The sequence below is a fragment of the Carcharodon carcharias genome, chromosome 16 (genome assembly GCF_017639515.1).
Source record: "Carcharodon carcharias isolate sCarCar2 chromosome 16, sCarCar2.pri, whole genome shotgun sequence".
Lineage (NCBI taxonomy): Eukaryota > Metazoa > Chordata > Chondrichthyes > Lamniformes > Lamnidae > Carcharodon > Carcharodon carcharias.
This window is the reverse complement of record NC_054482.1, coordinates 105,081,656-105,101,793: the sequence shown is the minus strand read 5'-3', so window position 1 is coordinate 105,101,793 and position 20,138 is coordinate 105,081,656. Positions and strand designations below refer to the sequence as shown.

At 45.7% G+C, this 20,138-nt stretch overlaps 1 protein-coding gene across 12 annotated transcripts in view; it reads right to left on the bottom strand.

Annotated features, from left to right (window-relative positions):
- LOC121288889 (transcription initiation factor IIB) overlaps nt 1-20,138 on the bottom strand; it is a 128,900-nt gene that overhangs the window by 48,087 nt on the left and 60,675 nt on the right. For 11 of the 12 annotated variants that reach the window (XM_041207707.1, XM_041207705.1, XM_041207710.1 and 8 more), the window contains 2 exons: nt 14,181-14,267; nt 13,186-14,028 (listed from right to left, as the gene is read on the bottom strand). The exons of the other annotated variant lie outside the window; for it this stretch is intronic. In XM_041207707.1, the coding sequence (XP_041063641.1) occupies nt 13,978-14,028; nt 14,181-14,267 (138 nt within the window). In that variant the 3' untranslated portion in view covers nt 13,186-13,977. Of the gene's footprint in view, nt 1-13,185; nt 14,029-14,180; nt 14,268-20,138 lie in introns of those variants that run through there. 12 annotated transcript variants of the gene reach the window in all.

Sequence of the window (20,138 nt, the reverse complement as noted above, 5' to 3'; positions counted from 1 at the left end):
AGAGGCATAGACTATTTTCTGAATGGGGAGAGAATTCAGAAATCTGGAGTACAAAGGGACTTGGGAGTCCTAGTCCAGGATTTTCTTAAGGTTAACTTACAGGTTGAGTTGGTAGTTAGGAAGGCAAATGCAATGTTGGCATTTATTTCGAGAGGACTAGAATATAAAAGCAGGGATGTGCTGCTGAGGCTTTATAAGGCTCTGGTCAGACCACATTTAGAATATTGTGAGCAATTTTGGGCGCCGTATCTCAGGAAGGAGTTTCACGAGAATGATCCCAGGAATGAAAGGCTTAAGATGTGAGGAATGTTTGAGGACTCCGGGTCTATACTCGATGGAGCTTAGAAGGATGAGGGGGGATCTGATTGAAACTTACAGATTATTGAAAGGTCTGGATAGAGTGGACTTGGGGAAGATGTTTCCATTAGTAGGAGAGACTAGACCCGAGAGCACAGCCTCAGAGTAAAGGGAAGACCTTTTAGAACAGAAATGAGGAGAAACTTCTTTAGCCAGAGAGTGGTGAATCTATGGAATTCATTGCCACGTAAGGCTGTGGAGGCCAGGTCATTGAGTGTATTTAAGACCGAGATGGATAGGTTCTTGATTGGTAAGGGGATCAAAGGTTACGGGGAGAAGGCGGGAGAATGGGGTTGAGAAACTTATCAGCCATGATTGAATGGCGGAGCAGAGTCGATGGGCCGAATGGCCTAATTTCTGCTCCTATGTCTTATGGTTTTATGGTCTTATTATGGAATGATTTGATTGAAGTTTTAAAGTTATTAAGGGGAACAGATGGGGTAGAGAAAAATTATTTCTGCTGATTGGGGAGGCTAGGATTAGGGGCATTGTCTAAAAATTAGAGCGAAGCATTGCAGAAGTGAAATAAAAAAAAGTGCTTAAAATACTCAGCAGGTCAGACAGCATCTGTGGATAGAGAAACAGCGTTTAACATATCATGTCGGTGACCTTTAACTGGAACTGGGAAAAGTTAGAAATATATAGGTTTTAAGCAGGTCAAATGGGAAATGAGAGGAATAAGAACAAAAGGGAAGGCCTGTGATGGGATGGAAGACAGGATTGATTAAATGACAAGAGATTTGTGATGCAGGGCCAATGGGAGTGGTAATGGAACAAGGAAAGAAACAAAAAATGTCTCAGAGGAGGTGTGAATGGCAGAATGATGAACAGCTGTGGTCTGAAAGCAAAAACAAGAGAGAAACAAGACTGTAGCCAAAACCTGTAAAAAAAAAAGGAAACAAAATGGGGACAGAGATTATTCCCCTAGTTTTTCTGTCTCTACTGCACCTGTTCTGATGATCTAACCTTCTATACTCATGTTCCTGATATTTCTTCAATTTTTTCTGAACCAAGGATTCCCTTTTCATTGTAGTTGCTAGGACCCTCAACCTGGTTTGCCCCATTTCCTGTACTTCTGTTCTGACCCCTTCCTCTCCCTCCCAGAACTACAGTAGGGTTCCTCTTGTCCTCAGCTTCCACCCCACCAGCCTCCATTTTCAAAGGATCATCCTCTGCTATTTCCAGTGTGATTTCACCATCAAACACACCTTCCCCTCCCCTCCACTTTTAGCATTCCAAAGGGATGATTAAGTCTGCGATACCTTGGCCCCACTCCAATCATCCCCAAAATGCTCTCCTTCCTATAGCATCTTTCCATAAAAGCACAGGAGATACAACACCTGCCCTTTTACCTCCTCACCACTCAAGGTCCCAAACAGTCTCTCCACATGAAACAATGATTAATGTGTACCTTTTTCAATTTAGTATACTGTATTTACTGCTCACAGTACATTCTCCTCTACTTTGGGCAGATTGAGTGAGTGCTTTGCAGAACATCTCCGTTCAGTCCACAAGTATGATCCAGAGCTTCTAGTCACCTGTCATTTTCATTCCCCACATTGCTGATCTTTCTGTCCTTGGTCTCTGCAGTGTTCCAATGAAGCTCGAGGAACAGCAGCTCATCTTTCGATTAGCTACTAGGCAGCCTTCCTAACTCAACAATGGGTTCAACAATTTCAGACCGTAACCTCTGTCCCCATTTTGCTTTCTTTCTGTTTGCAGGTTTTGGTTTCATTCTTGTTTTCCCCTTGCTTTTGCTTTTGGATTGGTGCTGTTCATCATTCTGCCATTCACACCTCCCCATGACACATCTTTCACTTCCTTAATTGTCCCATTATCACTCTCTTTGGCTCTGAGCCATCAATTCATTTGCTATTTAATCCTTCCTGTGTTCCACCCTAATGCAAACCTTCCCTTTTGTTCTTTTTCCACCCTCGGCCCTGCTCTCTAGTTGTTTATCTTTCTAGTTTTTCCCTGTTCTGATGAAAGGTTTCTCTCCACAGATGCTAACTACTTCCAGTGTTTTCTCTTTTAATTTCAGGGGTAGGCAGAATTTTGAGTTCAGCAGGCGGGTGTGGTTGGCGAGCCCAGGATCGGCCAAGAAACAGGCCGCTGCCCGCGATCAGCCCCCAAGCTTGCTGAAATGCCGCTCCCCACGGGTCAGGAGGGGCTGATTGGGGGCAGGGGCCTGTCGGCCGCTGGGCCCAATGATGACCCAGGGGACAGTTTAAAAATGGCACAGGCAGCCCCTGGAAGTCTGCCACGGAAGAACGTCTGTTCTCCATTGGTAAACTCGAGTGATGGAGTCGAGTGCAGCTAGAGATGCCAGGCGGGAGGGCAGGTCAGGTGGGTACTCAGAGGTGTGCCTCATGGTCCTCCTGGAGGAAATAGCTGCTGGGAGGGATACCCTTGCCCCCAGAGATGAGAGGAGGAGGCCACCGCACCTCACATACAGGGCATGGGAGGAGGTTGCAGCGCTGGTTAGCAGCCATAACATGGTGTGGCACTAATGGGTGCAGTGCCGGAAGAGGTTCAATGACCTGCTGCGCTCAGGAAGAGTGAACACCATGTTGGCATTGGCAGAAGTGTTAAGAAGTGGCTGTCCCCTCATGGACCTCAGGGGTGCTAGAGTCTGACTGCCAACCGACAATGACGCCAGAGCTGGCTAAGGGGGTGAGCCCAGCTGCTTGGACTGAGTGCCTTGCGGCTCAAGGGCCACGACTCGGATATGCTCTTCTGAGGTGCTCCTCAGCTGGGATTGGCCAGGCTGCAATGACGCTGCAGGAAGACAGTGGACGAATCAATGCTGTCCTTTCAGAAGAAGACGAACCATATACAATCAAAGAGCTCACCTACAGATGGAGGACCACCCAACCTGCTGTTGCTGACCAGATTCGAGCAGGACACCCTTGAGCTGGAGATCCGGAATGCTCCACATGCAACCGGGCATGGAGAGGAGGGGGTGCCAGATGAAGGTAAGAGCGCAGTGCACAGAGGTGAGAGTTTCGGATTATGCAACCATCCTAGTGTAGTCTCTTCATTGGTGGGAGCCTCAAACCTGGAGTCCCCATTGATCATTGAAAGACGATGGCACCATGATGCAAATCTTCATTGTCTCACCAGGGTGCCTGGAATGCACAGCAAGAGTGTGATGGCTTCAACTAATGACATATCCTTGTTCTCCCTTAGATTTGCCAGCATATACTCGCTCTCTGGACCCCGAAGAGCCACCCCTGACACCGGAGGGCCACCAGGCTTCATTTGCACCTGCGACACCCACTCTCTGAACTAGGCATCAGTGCAAATACCAGCACCTCAGTGGGCATTAGATCAGCGGCAAGAATGTCAGTGCACATTGGTGAAGCCACCACACTCGCTTGATGTGAAGGAGGAGGTAGAGAGTGCCCAGAGCGCCGGCAGTTGGAGGCCTGCTGGGGACTAGGACGATGCTCAGTCGAAGGCAGATGATGAGCCTCTGGAATTGTCCATTAGGCGACAGATGCTGGATGATCAGCGAGATGTGCGGGACAATCTGGTGGAGATCCATGAGGGTCTCCGTGCCATGGTCTCTGTTATGGAGGAGTCCATGCGGAGCATGAACACTGCATTGGCCCTCATGGCTGAGCGCACTGCCTCCTCCATTGACAGAGTGGCGACTCTCATGGAGAGGCAGCTCCAGGGACAGAATCAGGGGTTCCTGGGATTGCGCACGGACCTGACCACTGGTGGTCAGTGCCAGTGTGGGAGTTGGATGAGGCATCCAGTATCCCAGTTAGGTGCCTGTTCATCAATGGTGAGCAGGGAGGTCCAGAGCAACCTCACATTGGCGCATAAGCTGCTTGTTGTCTCTGCAGGCTCCTCTCAGGACGCTCTGGATGATGGCAGCAGCTCCTCCACCCTCCTCCAGTGACCCTCACATCTGATGAGGCTATGATGACTGGGGAGATGTCAGCTATACCACTGGCCGCTCTCTCCCAGGCGGGGCCAGCACAGGCTCCACTGGCCAGAGGACGATCGCCAAGGTCAACAAGGCCAACAAGACAGCAGAGTCAGCAGGCTGTCTCCAATGCCACTGCCAGTGAGGTGGGGGCAACAAGAAATAGCACTCGGAAATGTAAGTTAAAGGCACCATGAGCACAAGAGGGACAGTTCACGGGTGCTTTTCTGCTCATTTATGTTTGGTTTGTATGTCTGCTGGTGTGGATATGAACACCAGTAATGATAATGTCATTATGTATTCAATATAACAATAACATTAAATTTGCTTTGTTTCTGATGGCCTGAGTACACTTCACCCTTTTCCTTTATGGTGCAGGGTACACCAGTGTGTAATGCTGGACGTGAGTGGCTGGATACTTTATTGCACAGGCACTGAGTGGACTTTGGGTGCAAATGAAAGGGTCATTCCAGATATCTGGGATGGACGCGGCAGCCATGCATAAGGTGGAAGCAGATCTTGAGCTGAAGGAGCATTGGATCAAGGTGTCCCTAGTGTCCCTGCCTCTCTGGAGGTTACCGAGGTCTGCCTCCATGCCCTCAATGTTCTCTTCACTGTGCTCCTCTTCCGACTCACTACTAGATTCATCCTCGGTGACCTGTGCAGCTATGTCAGGATCCTCTTCCTCCAGTGGGTCCCCCCCTTGCCAGTGCCAGATTATAAAGAGCGCAGCAACCACTATCAGTGACACCTGCTCTGGGGGGTATTGTAGTGCACCCCCTGAATGGTCCAGGCATTGGAAGTGCATCTTGAGAAGACTGATAGCCCTCACTACCACTGCCCTTGTGATGCATGACTCCTCTTGTAATGCTGCTCTGCCTCTGTTCTTGTGTGGCGGAGAGGCGTCATGACCCATCTTTTCACCCAGCAGCCATCCATCCAATCGGGCTGGAGCACCAAAGAGCCTCGGCACCTAGGAGTGTCTGAGGATGTAAGCGTCATGGGACCTGCCAAGGTACCTTGCACAGACCTGCAGGATCTGCATCCTGTGGTCACACACTACCTGCACATTCATGGAGTGGAATATTTCTGTTGACAAAGGCACCCGGCTGACCCGCTGGCGCCTTGATGGCCACATGTGTGCAGTTGATGGCACCCTGGCCGCGGGGGATCCCAGCGATCGCTGCAATGCCTCTGGCTCACTCAGCTTGGCTGGCATTGTCCGTACGGTAAAGAATAAAGGTTAGTACCTCCCTGAACAGAGCTTCTGTCACCAGCTTCACTCTACTGTGGACAGCTGATTGGGAGACTCCAGACAGATCCCCCACTGAACCTTGGAAAGAGCCAGAGGCATAGACGTTGCGGGTCACTGTGACCTTCAGAGGCATTGGCATTGGGTGTCCACCCACACAGTCAGAGCTGATCTCCGGCCCGATCATCTTGACAAACGGAGGTCACGGTCTCCCTTGAGAGGCATTGCACCTCAGATGTACTGAGGTAGCTGCATCACCGCCTGTAAATCCTGACAGCAGGATAGTGACGTCTCCTGCGGCCTCTTCCACCTTGGACTTCCTGCTGGCCCTGCGCCCCTTGTACTTGCGTCTCTCCTCCCACAGCTCTCTCCCCTGGAAGCTGCATTGGGACACCTGGCCTCCTCTCCCTTCTGCCCCTCTCTCCCTCCTCAGAGGAGTTGCCTCCAGTGGAGACCACAATCCCCATTACCAGGGTAACAGAAGGCAGTCTGATACTTGGAACAGCCCACATGGTCTGAATACGCCGGGGGCCTAGGTGACACCAGTAATTCCTGAAATGAAGCCTGGAAATGTTAAGAATGAAGCCCCAAAGAGAGAAGAAGCTGCCAAGTATCAATAAGCACCAAATCTCCAAAACTCCTCACTACTCACTTGGCAATTGCTCACTCTTTTTATCCCGCCCTTGGATGAGGTTTTGCAAAATGCCAGCTGCCCACCTGCCCATTTTGCCCATGCGACGAGAGTGAAACCACATAAGCAACGTAAAATTTACCTTAGATAAAAACAAAAAAAACTGCGGATGTTGGAAATCCAAAACAAAAACAGAAACAGAATTACCTGGATAAACTCAGCAGGGCTGGCAGCATCGGCGGAGAAGAAAAGAGTTGACGTTTCGAGTCCTCATGACCCTTCGACAAAACTTGAGTGAGTCCAAGAAAGGGGTGAAATATAAGCTGGTTTAAGGTGTGTGGGTGGGGGGAGAGGGTCTCCCCCCACCCAAAACCCCCCCCACATACACCTTAAACCAGCTTATATTTCACCCCTTTTTTGGACTCACTCAAGTTTTGTCGAAGGGTCATGAGGACTCGAAACGTCAACTCTTTTCTTCTCCGCCGATGCTGCCAGCCCTGCTGAGTTTATCCAGGTAATTCTGTTTCTGTTTTTGTTTTGTAAAATTTTCCTTAATTGCCTTCTTAATGGCCTTAAATGACCTCATTACTGATGGCAGGCGCGGCTCCAACTCCTGCACGCACCCGCCGACTAAAACACCTCAAGTGCACGACGATGCCGGTCGCTTGCCCGATGTCATCACGTGTTTTACACTCGAGCGGGTCGGGCACACCCGCCCACTCAGTGAAAAGTTCTGCCCCAGATTTCCAGTATTCACAGTACTTTGCTTTCCCTCAGGAATGAATTTAGGAAACACTTATACGCACAAAAAGGCGGTAGAAACTTGGAACTCTCTTCCGCCAATTGCAATTGGTGCAAAATTAATTATTAATTTTAAATCTGAGATTGATGAATTTTTGTTAGCCAAAGGTGTTAAGGGACATTGGCCAATGACAGATAGATGGAGTTAGGTAGCAGATCAACCATGATCTCAATAAATGGTAGAACAGACTTGAAGGGCTAAAAGGCCTACTCCTGTTCCTGTGTTCCTAAATTGATAATATTAGGGCCTTGGAGTTATGGCTTCTGTGTGGCGACATGTGGAAACTATGATTAAGAAAAAATAAAAATTTCACCAAAGAGTTAAAAATTTCCAATGCTCGGCATAGAGATCTGGCATTGCATTGAGCTTTTCAGTTCAAAGGTGGAAAGTCTGCAGATATCCCTGATGTTTCCACGTGTTAGCTGTAGCAAAGAATGAAGGACGGACTCCTGTTAATAAAGTCACTAAAAAATCGATCATTTTGTGTGGGTTTTCTAAGTACCATGAAAGGGCTAAAATAATTGTTCATCCGCACCATACTGAAACGTCTCAAACAGGGGACGCAAAGAGAAAGATCCAGGCCAGAATTTTACATTGTTCAGGTGGGCACGCACCCAACCCGAACACACGTGAAATTGCGCAATATGACATCAGTGTGCACATGAGCAACATTGAAGTTAGCGGGCGCCAGCGGGAGTTGGAGCTGTGGCCGCTGACAATTAAAGGACCAATTAAGGCCATTAAAAACCCTCTTGTCCACGATTTTACATTACCCGTGCGATTTCACGCTCATCGCACGGGCAAAACAGACAGGCGGGCAGCCAGTTTTTAACGAAACCTCATTCAGGGGCGGGATGAAATGTCCAGGGTGAAATATAATTAAAAAAAGATATCTGGGGAATGAAGTTTTTTTTGAGTTCTGCTGTCAGGTGCTTGAATGTGGTGCATAGACACCTTTTGGTGTTTTTTTTTCACCTCATTTCATCCGTCTGGGTCTGCAGCTCCCTGAGGCAGCTATACAGCAGCTGTCTGCCTTCAGGGAGCTCGCTAGAAGTGCCCACCTGCACACTCACTTTTGTTGGTGCTCGCCCTCCTCCCACCCCCCTCAGCAGTGCTCGGGGTCCAATTGCGGGCGGAAGCACATTTCACATCAGTTTCCGGACTTGCCGACTTGATGCACACACCAAGCATGAAATTCAGGCCAAAACAAAAACAAAAATACCTGGAAAAACTCAGCAGGTCTGGCAGCATCTGAGGAGAGGAACACAGTTAACGTTTCGAGTCCGAATGACCCTTCAACCGAACTTCAGGCCCCAGTTAATGATGGATATGACTGCAATGCCAAACTGGTTACTATTCCTCCTTTCACAGATATTGCCTGACCTGTGAGTATTTTGCAGCATTTTCTGATTCATTTCAGATTCTAGCATCAACAATGTTTTGCTTTTGTTCTCCAAGTGGAACAATCAAGTCCTGTGGGTCTGCGTGTCGTTTCCTCCCTCACTTATGTGGGAAAATGGAGTTGTGCAGGAGACCAGCCATAATCATAATGAACGGTGGAGCAGGCTTGAGGGGCTTATATGGCCTAGTCCTGCTTCTCCTATTTCTCATTTCCTTATTTTCTTAGGAGCCTCCTCCACCTGTTAGTTTTTTAATTATCCAATGCCATTATTGGGTGGATGTGTGAGGACTGCAGAACTTTGACCTGATCCATGGGTTATGAGTTTAACAACGTGACAGAAACAGTGCATCATTCATGTACCATACCCCAATTAACTACTTAATTCACTAAATTGTAATAACTATCTTTTATACCACAACAATAACTTGCATTTATATAGTGCCTTTAAGATGGTTCAACATGCCTCAATGTGTTGCACAGTTGAACACCTTTTTGACAAAGAAGATCTTAAACGAGCTGTATAAGGAAAGGCAGAGGATTTTCGGGAAAGAATTCCACAGCAAGGAGACAATGTGGCTCAAGATGCAATTGCCAATGGTGGGTGAATGGGGGGGTGGGGGGAGGAGGTGGGGGGGGCGGAGAACAAACATGCATAAGAGAGCAGAGTTAGAGGAATGGTGAGTTCAGGGTGGTCGGTTGCAGCATTGGTGATTATAACGATAAGGACGTGTGAGGCCATTTAGGAATGTAAACACAAGGATAAGAATTTTAAGTATGAGGTATTGATTGGGGGGGGGGGGGGGAATGCAGGGAGCCAAGGTGGATCATCAAGGATGGGGTTTATGGCCAACCAGGACATGTTACAAATAAGAGTTTTGTAAGATTGTTATGTCTTGGGACTGTGTCTTTAATTTAGGATAAATGAAGGGGATCATGTGACCTGTTCTGACATCTGCCTGACAACCAGCCTCGGTAATGTGACTACTAACGATTAAAGTGAAGCCTGGGTCATCTGCTGGAATGAAGGTGTGAACTGTGCACACTCAGAGACCATGGTAGCAGCATCTGTGTTGACAGTGGTTACAGTGCTAGTCTCCAAAATCTCAGGTACATAGAAACATACAAACTAGGAACAGGAGAAGTCACTCGGCCCCTCAAACATGGCTCGCCATTCAATAAGATCATGACTGATGAGTGTAACCTCGACTTCACATTCCTGCCTATCCCCGATAACCTTTCACCCCCTTGCTTATCATACAAAGACACAAAATAGGAGCAGAAGTCGGCCATTCAGCCCCTCGAGCCTGCTCCGCCATTCAATAAAATCATGGCTGATCTGTTTGTGTTTCGAGTTCCACATTTCCATCTACCCCGATAACCTTTGACTCCCTTGCCTAACAAAATGTATCTACCTCTACCTTAAAAATATGCAGTGACCCTGCTTCCACTACCTTCTGAGGCAGAGAGTGCCAAAGTTGCACAACCTTCAGAAAGAAAAGTTCTCCTCATCTCTATCCTATAAGGGTGACCCCTAATTTAAGAACAGTGTCCCCTGATTGTGGACTCACCCACTAGAGGAAACATCCTTTCCACATCCACATTGTCAAGACCATTCAGGATCTTATATACTTCATTCAAGTCACCCCTCACTCTTCTAAACTCCAGTGGAAACAAGCAGCTTGTCCAACCTTTCCTCATAAGACAACTTGCTCATTTCAAGTATCAATCTAGTAAAACACTTCTGAACCGCCTCCAATGCATTTACATCCTTCCATAAATAAGGAGACCAAAACTGCACACAGTATTCAAGATACGGCTTCACCAATGCCCTGTATAACTGAAGCATAACATCCTTACTTTTGCGTTCAATTCCTCTCATAATAAAAGATAGCATTCCATTAGCCTTCTTGATTACATTGCATATTAACTTTTTGTGACTGGTGCACAAGAACACCTAGATCCCTCTGCACCTCAGAATTCTGCAGTAGTTCTCATTTTAAGGAATACTCTGCTTTTTTATTCTTCCTGCCAAAATTAACAACTTCACATTTTCCCACATTATACTCCATCTGCCAGATTTTTGCCCTCTCATTCAATATATCTATATCAGTCTGCAAACTATTTATGTCTTCTTCACAACATACTTTCCTACTTATCTTACTTTCCTACCTATCTTTCTGTCATCTGCAAATTTAGCTACCATGCCTTCACTCCCCTCATCTAAGTCACTGATGTAAATTGTAAAAAGTTGAGGGTCCAACACAGACGTCTGTGGGATTCCACTCGTCACATCCTTCCAATCAGACAAAGACCCATTTGTGCACAAGCTCTTGTTTTCTGACAGCCAGCCAATCTTCTATTCAGGCTAATATGTTTTCCCCTATGCAATGAGCATTTATTTTCCACAATAACCTTTAATGTGGCATCTTATCAAATGCTTTCTGGAAATCCAAGGGCAGTGTGTCTACTGACTCTTCTTTATCCACAGCACGTGTTACTTCTTCAAAGAATAATAAGTTGGTTAAACATGATTTCCGTTCATAAATCCATGCTGACTCTTCCCAATTACCTTGAGTTTTTTTAAGTGCCCAGCTATAACCCCTTTAATGATTGACGCTAACACCTTCCCCATAACACATGTCAAGTTAACTAGCTTAAAGTTTCCTGTTTCCTTCCTCCCCCCTTTCTTGAATAGAGGGGTTATATTTGCTACTTTCCAGTCTGATGGAACCTTTCCAGAATCTTGGGAATTTTGGAAAATTAACACCAACGCACCTACTACCTCATTAGCCACCTCTTTTAAGCTCCCGGGATGAAGTCCACCTGGACCTGGAGACTTGTCAGCCTGCAGCTCCCACAATAATTTATGAAGAATCTATCTACCTCTCCTCTGCCTTAAAAATATTTAAAGACTCTGCTTCCACTGCCATTGGAATGTGTTGAGAACATCAGGTTATAACCAGTTATGCTTTAAACAGTTCAGTTACTTCCAAGACAGAGAGTTGAAATCTCGAGGATAGCTAATCAGCATTTCTACCCTGAATAGAAAACCAATGTGTTTCAAGTTGCCATGGAGATGGGCTTTGACAGAGAAGATATCCCTGAAACTCACCAACACAGTTAGTTTGCCAGGATCCAGGAGAGAGAGCGTCTAGAGGCCAAGAGTCTCTATAGTTCAGTGCGCAAGAGTGCAGGTGGGAGCTTTGCTTGGATTGGAAAGACCAAATTCGAGAGAATTTGAAATGAGGCTGGAAGATCCGCCTAGCTTGTGCAAGAAGAAGATTCTCCAGGAGAAAGCCTCCCGGGAAAAACAATTCTGGAGTTAATAGTAAGATGAGAAGAGAGTGTTCGCAGCCCAGACATCTTCAGCTGTTTCATCAATGACCTTCCTTCCATCAAAAAGTCAGAAGTGGGGATGTTTGCTGATGATTGCATTATGTTCAGCACCATTCGCTACTCCTCAGATACTGAAGCAGTCCATGTCCAAATGCAGCAAGACCTGGACAATATCCAGGCTTGGGCTGACAAGTGGCAAGTAATATTCGTGCCATCCAAGTGTCAGGCAATGACCATCTCCAACAAGAGAGAATCCAACCATCACCCTAGATGTTCAACGGCATTACCATCACTGAATCCCCCACTATCAACATCCTGGGGGTTACCATTGACTAGGAACTGAACTGGACTAGCCATATAAATACTGTGGCTACAAGAGCAGCTCAAAAGCTAGAAATCCTGCGACAAGTAATTCACCTCCTGACTCCCCGAAGCCTGTCCAGCATCCACAAGGCACAAGCCAGGATTGTGATGGAATACTCCCCACTTGCCTGGATGAGTGCAGCTCCCACAACACTCAAGAAGCTTTACACCGTCCAGGACAAAGCAGCCCACTTAATTGACACCATACCCATAAACATTCGCTCCCTTCATCACTGACGCACAGTAGCAGCAGTGTGTACCATCTACAAGATGCACTGCAGGAATTCACCAAGGCTCCTTCGACAGAACCTTCCAAACCCATGACCACTACTATCTAGAAGGACAAGGGCAGCAGATAGATGGGAACACCACCATCTAGTAGTTCCCCTCCAAGTCACTCACCATCCTGACTTGGAAATATATCGCTGTTCCTTCACTGTTGCTAGGTCAAAATCCTGGAGCTCCCTCCCTAACAGCACTGTGGGTGTACCTACACCACATGGACTGCAGCGGTTCAAGAAGGCAGCTCACCACCACCTCCTCAAAGGCAACCGGGGATGGGTAATAAATGTTGGCCCAGCCAGCGAAGCCCACATCCCTTGAATGAATAAAAAAGTTAGTAACCAGGTAGGGAAAGGAAAGGAATAGAGTAAATCCTCAGGAGCTTAGAATCACTTTGGACTGTGTCCAGGAAAATCAAACAATTACTTAAGCAGTGTAAAGTCGACCTGTGAAATGGGTTTTTCATGTATGTGGGTTTCATATATAAGTTATGTTTAAAGTAAAAGGGGAAAGTTCTGTTCTGTAGGTTAAAGTATAAGTTGCCTTAAAAAATAGTATTTAGTCAATAGTGCTTTTAGTGAGTTATAGTAGAAGTTTTAAAACATAAAGTCTTGTTGTGTCATCCTTTCAGCTATTCACTAGAAGTTTAAATTTCTTTTTTTAAAGGTTATTGGTCACCAAAGAGATTGTGGCAGGTAAGATATGGCAACTGAGTTTTGAATTAACTGATGGAGCCTATCGAGGGTGAATGATGGGAGGCTGACCAGGAGAAGAATATAGTAGTAATTGTGTCAACAACATAATCATCATGTGACCAAACAAAAACAGAAATTCAGAGTGTAATTAAATTAGACGTACATTAATACATTCAAGAATACACACAGATAAGTGGGTACAATGACTATGAAATATAATTGTCAAAACCCACCTTCACTTTCCCTGGAGCGCACATTACATACATTTCAAATTGATTTATCATGAAAACCTTGAAAGACGGGGTTTGCTTTGATTCAAAAGATGAAGTCTTAAAAATTAACTTGTATAAATGATTGCCAAATGATTCTCAGAAGTAACCAGAAAATGCAGTACCTCCCCAAAAATGACTGTAACTTATGGGGTGAACAATTTTATCTTCAGTTCTTCTGCTTTGCTGCTACATTGTAAAGAAATAGACTCGATGTGGGTAAAGACAAACACTCTAGGGTGGATTTTCCAAGTCCTTTGCTGCACCGAGTGGTACTGACATTGGAACATCAAGTTAAGAATAGCAAAAGCACAACTTGACAAAACGTGCAAAATACCTCATCCTGCATGAGACCTGGGGAAATCCACTTTTATTTCAGTGTTTTCTATTCATGGAGAGAATAATATGATTGCCAGATATGTACCAGATGGATTTCAGCACTGAAGTGTTATTATATTGAGGAATCACAGCAATCTCAATCACTACCAGCTGATACTTCAAAGCTCAAATTATATTTAGGCTGCTGGTTCCTGCAATTTTTGACCTGTTCAATCAGTGCTTTGAGGAAAGAAAAAGAGTTGAAGACTTCTGTATTAAAGCCAATACAGGCTGATATGTAGAGTTCTGCTCCTTTAGTGAAGGTAATGGCTTTCACTTCCAGCCCCTCAGTATGGCTTCTGCTGAATCCAGTGTGCTGTCTTGCTGTTTAAAAAAGGAAACAGAAAGACAGTTTACATATTGTATTAGCTAGAGATGTGCATTTACTTGCTTTTAGTACGTTTCGTGAATTCCCAGCAGCGAGGTTGGTAAATAGACCATGCCACCACTCTCAATGTGAAAACCAGTGCACTGACCTTGATAAAGCAGAAGCGAATGTACTTCTCAAAATTGCTCTTGGACTGGTCACTCACAAATGAGGACATAGGGATAGCTGCCAGTCGCTGAAAGAAAATGAAGATTCTAAATTGTAAACTCTCGTGCAGTGTACACAGAAAAGCACAATTCAAAGTTTAGCTTCAGATGCAGCTCCACGTGTCTGTATAGTGATAACAGGTAAACAGTTTAATAATCTCAAAAGCAACCTATTATGGTGGTAAGGAGAACAAATCTATGATACATTTAAAATCTTAAGTCTGTGTGCATTCCCTATCAACTTTTATTCCATTGTAAATTTCTATATCCATATTACATGGCAACATCAGAACAGAAAAAGGCCCTTCCACTTAATTGGTCTATACCTGTTTATACCCTTCATGAACTCCATCTCATTTACCTTTCCACTGTTCCCCCATATCTCCATATTCCCTTCTCCCTTGTGTATCCATATTTATATGAGTGCCTATGTTAACTTGTCATACTGTAATTACACCGTTACACTAGTGGCAGTGCTGTAATGTTTCGAATCTCCCAGTTTTGCACCTCCCAGTCATGCTTGATGTTTAGTTTATGAGGAGAAAGTAAAAATAAAAGAGGGAAAGGGAAATAAAATTAAGGAAAAATAAAACATATGGGGGGAGGAAGAATGAGGGGAATTGAAACAGGGAGAAAAGAGACTGGGACAGAAAAATTAGAGTGAGGAAAAAAATCCAGATTTTAATTAAATTAAATGAAGTTAAAAGATTTGTGGGGCTACAGTGAAAAGGCGGCATTAACGGAACTAACTGAGTTGCTCTTGCAGAGAGCCAACACAGAGACAACAAGCTGAATGGCCTCCTTTTGTGCTGTAACCATTCCTCGATTCTATAAGTCTTGGCTCCATATAGACACACCACAAGACACAGCCAGAATGCAGATGGTTGATTAATTCTCATGATAATCACATTGAGAGACCATACTGCTGTAAGGATTGGCTTTACAATTTGTATGATGTAACTGTCCCCAAGCACTGTAATTTTCTGGAGAAATAAGCTTGCTTTTTAATCAGGAGACTACGCTACATTTTCAGTCATGAGTTAATTTTTGCTGTGGTTTGTAAAGACTTTGTTTAAATAGATTCTGTTTGCTAAGTAAATAGACGCTGTGAGTCCTGCATCGTCTTTAACTCATTGACTAACATAGTGGTGTCAATACAAAAAAGAACAAAGCCTCAATAACAGCTATGGGTTATCCACTGAGCATAACATTGTGCATAACAAAAACAGAATTACCTGGAAAAACTCAGCAGGTCTGGCAGCATCGGCGGAGAAGAAAAGAATTGACGTTTCGAGTCCTCATGACCCTTCGACAGAACTTGAGTTCGAGTCCAAGAAAGAGTTGAAATATAAGCTGGTTTAAGGTGTGTGGGGGGGGGGCGGAGAGAGAGAGAGAGAAGTGGAGGGGTTTGGTGTGGTTGTAGGGACAAACAAGCAGTGATAGAAGCTTGCGGTCTGTCCGCAAGAATGACCCAAACCTCCCTGTCGCTTGCCATTTTAACACTCCACCCTGCTCTCTTGCCCACATGTCTGTCCTTGGCTTGCTGCATTGTTCCAGTGAAGCCCAACGCAAACTGGAGGAACAACACCTCATCTTCCAACTAGGCACTTTACAGCCTTCCGGACTGAATATTGAATTCAACAACTTTAGGTCTTGAGCTCCCTCCCCCATCCCCACCCCCTTTCTGTTTCTTCCCCCTTCCTTTTGTTTTTTTCTAATAAATTATATAGATTTTTCTTTTCCCACCTATTTCCATTATTTTTAAATGTTTTATGCTCTCCCCACTCCCACTAGAGCTATACCTTGAGTGCCCTACCATCCATTCTTAATTAGCACATTCGTTTAGATAATATCACCAACTTTTACACCTATGTGTTCTTTTGTTCTATTGTTGGTGACATCTTTTGATGACCTGCTTCTAACACCGCTTGTTTGTCCCTACAACCACACCAAACCCCTCCACTTCTAAAACAAAAACAGAATTACCTGGAAAAACTCAGCAGGTCTGGCAGCATCGGCGGAGAAGAAAAGAGTTGACGTTTCGAGTCGTCATGACTCTTGCTCACCCTCCACTTCTATCTCTCTCTCTCTCCGGCCCCCCCCCCCCCACACACCTTAAACCAGCTTATATTTCAACTCTTTCTTGGACTCGAACTCAAGTTCTGTTGAAGGGTCATGAGGACTCGAAACGTCAATTCTTTTCTTCTCCACCGATGCTGCCAGACCTGCTGAGTTTTTCCAGGTAATTCTGTTTTTGTTTTGGATTTCCAGCATCCGCAGTTTTTTTGTTTTTATAACATTGTGCATGCTGTTCTGCTGGAGAGTCAGAGAAATCATTCAAGGCAGAAGTGTTTATACCTGAGGACACCTTTACATAACTACCATTACCATCGAACTGCTTTCCCAAAGCCAGGAACGTTATTGATGACACATGTGATGATACATCCTGTGCTACTAGCCAAGCTGTTCCAGTACATCCACAACACCAGCTGGCATCTACTGGCAATGTATAGGTATGCCCTGTACACAAAAAGCAGGGCAAATCCAACTTGGTCAATTAGCACCCCATCAGTTTACTTGATCATCAGCAAAATGATGGAAGGGATCATCAACAATACTATCAAGCGGCACTTACTCAACAAGAACCTGCTCAATAATGCTTAGTTTAGGTTTCTCCACTCAGCTCCTGACATCATTACAGCCTTGGTCCAACATGGAAAAAAAGAGTTGGACTGCAGAGGTGAGGTCAGGGTGACTGCCCTTGGCATCAAGGCAGCATTTGACCAAATGTGGCATCAATGAGCCCTAGCAAAACTGGAGTCAGTGGGAATCAATGGGAAAGCCCTCTACTGGTTGGAGTCAAACCAAGCACAAAGGAAGGTGGTTGTGGTTGTTGGAGGTCAATCATCTCAGTTCCAGGACATCACTGCAGGAGTTCCTCAGGGTACTGTCCTAGGCCCAACCTTCTTCAGTTGCTTCATCGATGACCTTCCCTCCATCATCAGGTCAGAAGTGGGGATGTTCACTAATGATTGCACAATGTTCAGCACCATTTGTGATTCCTCAGTTACTGAAGTAATCTATGTCCATATGCAGCAAGACCTAGACAACATTCAGATTTAGGCTGATAAGTAGCAAGTGTCATTCGGATTGGGGGGTGGTGGGCCCTATTCACCCTGCATCCGCCAACCCCTCGAGGGAACATCACAGCATTTTGGGCACTTTCTCCCGAGGCAAGCACACCAAGCCAGAAAATTTCCCAACTTGAGCTGTGTACCTCAGGAGCAAAAGTCCGGCCTGTTAACTCTTTTTTTTCTCCAGAGATGCTTCCTGACCTGTTGAGTGTTTTTCAGCATTTTCTGTTTTTATTTCAGGACTTCCAGCACCTGCAGTATTTTACTTTTTATTCATATCTTTGCTTGGTAAGTAATATTATTAAAAAGCACATGCAGTCAACCCAATATTTGGAAAACTGCACAGCAGCTGCTTTCTTGATATGGAGATTCTGTATTTGAATTTGACTGAAAAACATTCCTCCGCTTCTTTAAATATGTACAAAATGTGAAAAAGCTGAAATCCTGCATGTAAGGGTTAGCCATGTATACAGAAACTGCAACAGAAGCTTTCTGTTTAAAACTGCACTGTCATCTGAAAAAAAGAAAATCATCGTTCTCAGAAACCTCGGGCCCCGTCTGCACTTTTTGTCATCGACCTAGCTGAAGGCAGTCAAAAGTGAACTATATCAGTAAACAATCTTTCAATACAACCACGTTAAGTTCATAGGTTTATTGGCGCTTCAATGGATATGCACAGTTCATTACTGAAAGCCTCGTCATCTGCATGAACATCTATAATCAGATTGTATGCTAGCTTAAAAAGGCTTGTATGTCTTAAACCCATGGCACAGGACTCCAATCAGGGTATAAGTGCAGGTAATGCTATACATTCATTTAGTTATGTTTCTAGTATGTAACTTGTCAAGAATCCTTCGCCAAAAGATTCAGCATTCCCCACTTACTTCCTTCTCCCACACTCTGTTCTTTTCCTATATCAGTTCCTCTTTAGCTCATCATCTTACCCTATCCACTCTTCTGATAATGATTCCACACCAGGTTCATCAGCTTTCTTTGGATCACACGCTCTTATCGTGCGTATCCTCTATCCCTCCCACACTGCAATGGCTCAATCACTGCATCTTCATCCTCATGCTGTCCTTCAGTGCACCAGTGAAATATCTTATTTCTTTCAGCTTTTCAAAGACAGTTTCTTCACAGGCTTCCTTCCTCATACAATCGTCTGCTCCTAAAACATCAATCTGGCAATAATTACCTCAGATTTAAAAAAAAATTAAAACCCTATGGGTCTGTGGGCGGACTCGTCGCAGATTTGCATCAAGTGCAGTAAAGTGGGTGGGTAAAATGACTTTTTACCCACCAAACGCAATGGCAGCTTTTCACACCATATCGTACCAAACTCACATCATTAATCGTGAATTCTCAGGAAACATGCTGTTTCCATGGGCGGGCAGGCTCTCATTCGCCTGCCATGACATTGCATCGTCGCTTCATCACACCGGGCACCATATTTAAAGTGCACCCACACCCACACCTCTGAGTGCTTCCAGCCCATTACTGCTGCACGGAAGACATGGCCCCGAATGGCAAGAACAATGCAGTTCCCAAGTTCAGTGACGCGTCCCTCAAGTGCCGTTTGGATGCAGTGAAAGCCTGCCATGATATCCTCTACCTCTGCTCTGGCCGCATGATGGGCAGCAACATCACTAATCCAGCATGGGAGGTGGTGGCAGCAGTGGCCAGCGTCAATGCCCTGCAAAAGAGGATAACTATTCAGTGCCGCAAGAGGATGAATGATCTCCTCCGTCCCACCAGGATAAGTCACTCTTCTCATCGCTCTCAACTCACACAAACCCATCACACATCCACAGGGCCTCATTCACTGCCAGTTCAAGGGACATCGTCATTGACTCTCACACACATATCTTCATTGTCCTCTCCCGTCCACTGGACCACTCACCACCCACATATGTCAGGCATACTTATCAGCTGGCCTGGCAGGCATCCTGATACACTCTCTCCATCACTACTCATGCAGGACAGGCTGGCACACTACAAGAGGGGAGGTCACAGGCTGGTGGAGGAATGCCTGAAATCAAGGCCCGCATCAACTTTGAAAACGGAGCCTCCAGCTGGCTGGCGAGGATCTGGACCATTCCTGTGCTGATGCTGAGGTCAGCGGTGCTCTACCAAGTGAGGATCCAGCAGTGAAAGATCCATCAGACAACCATGCTGTGAGTGGTGTGTCCTATTTCACAGGTCACTGCCATGCACCAATTACCTCCTTCCTTTCGCAGGCACATCTGGGAAACAGCCAAGAGAATCCATGACCCAGGGCCTCCAATCAAGCCCCGAGGAAAGTTCAGAAGAGGAATCCGCTGAAAACCTCCCTGAAGATCCACCACAGTGCTCACCCACACCCTCCACCAGTGCAGAGACACACACCTCACTGGGACCTAGCTTTAGAGTAGCCTTGGGACCACAATCTGGTGAGCACATCGCAATGTCTGATCCACAGCATGCGGTTACAGGGACTCCCCAGGTCCCCAGCACTCGGAGGACTGCTGGAGGCCAGAAATTTGCTGAGTCAAAGTCAGATGACGAGCCTCTGGACTCGGTCAAGTCACAGTTGCTGGAGCTGCAAAGGCAAGCTTGGGAACATCAGGAAGGGATGTCCACTGCACTCCTCAGATTGCAAGGCATGATGGAGGAGTCCGTCCACCTTCAGGTTGAGGTGATAGCACTGGCACGCCAACGCACGGAGGTCAACACTGGTAGGATGGAGGCCACTATGGAGACCTTGGTCTAGGATGTTGTTCCTGCACT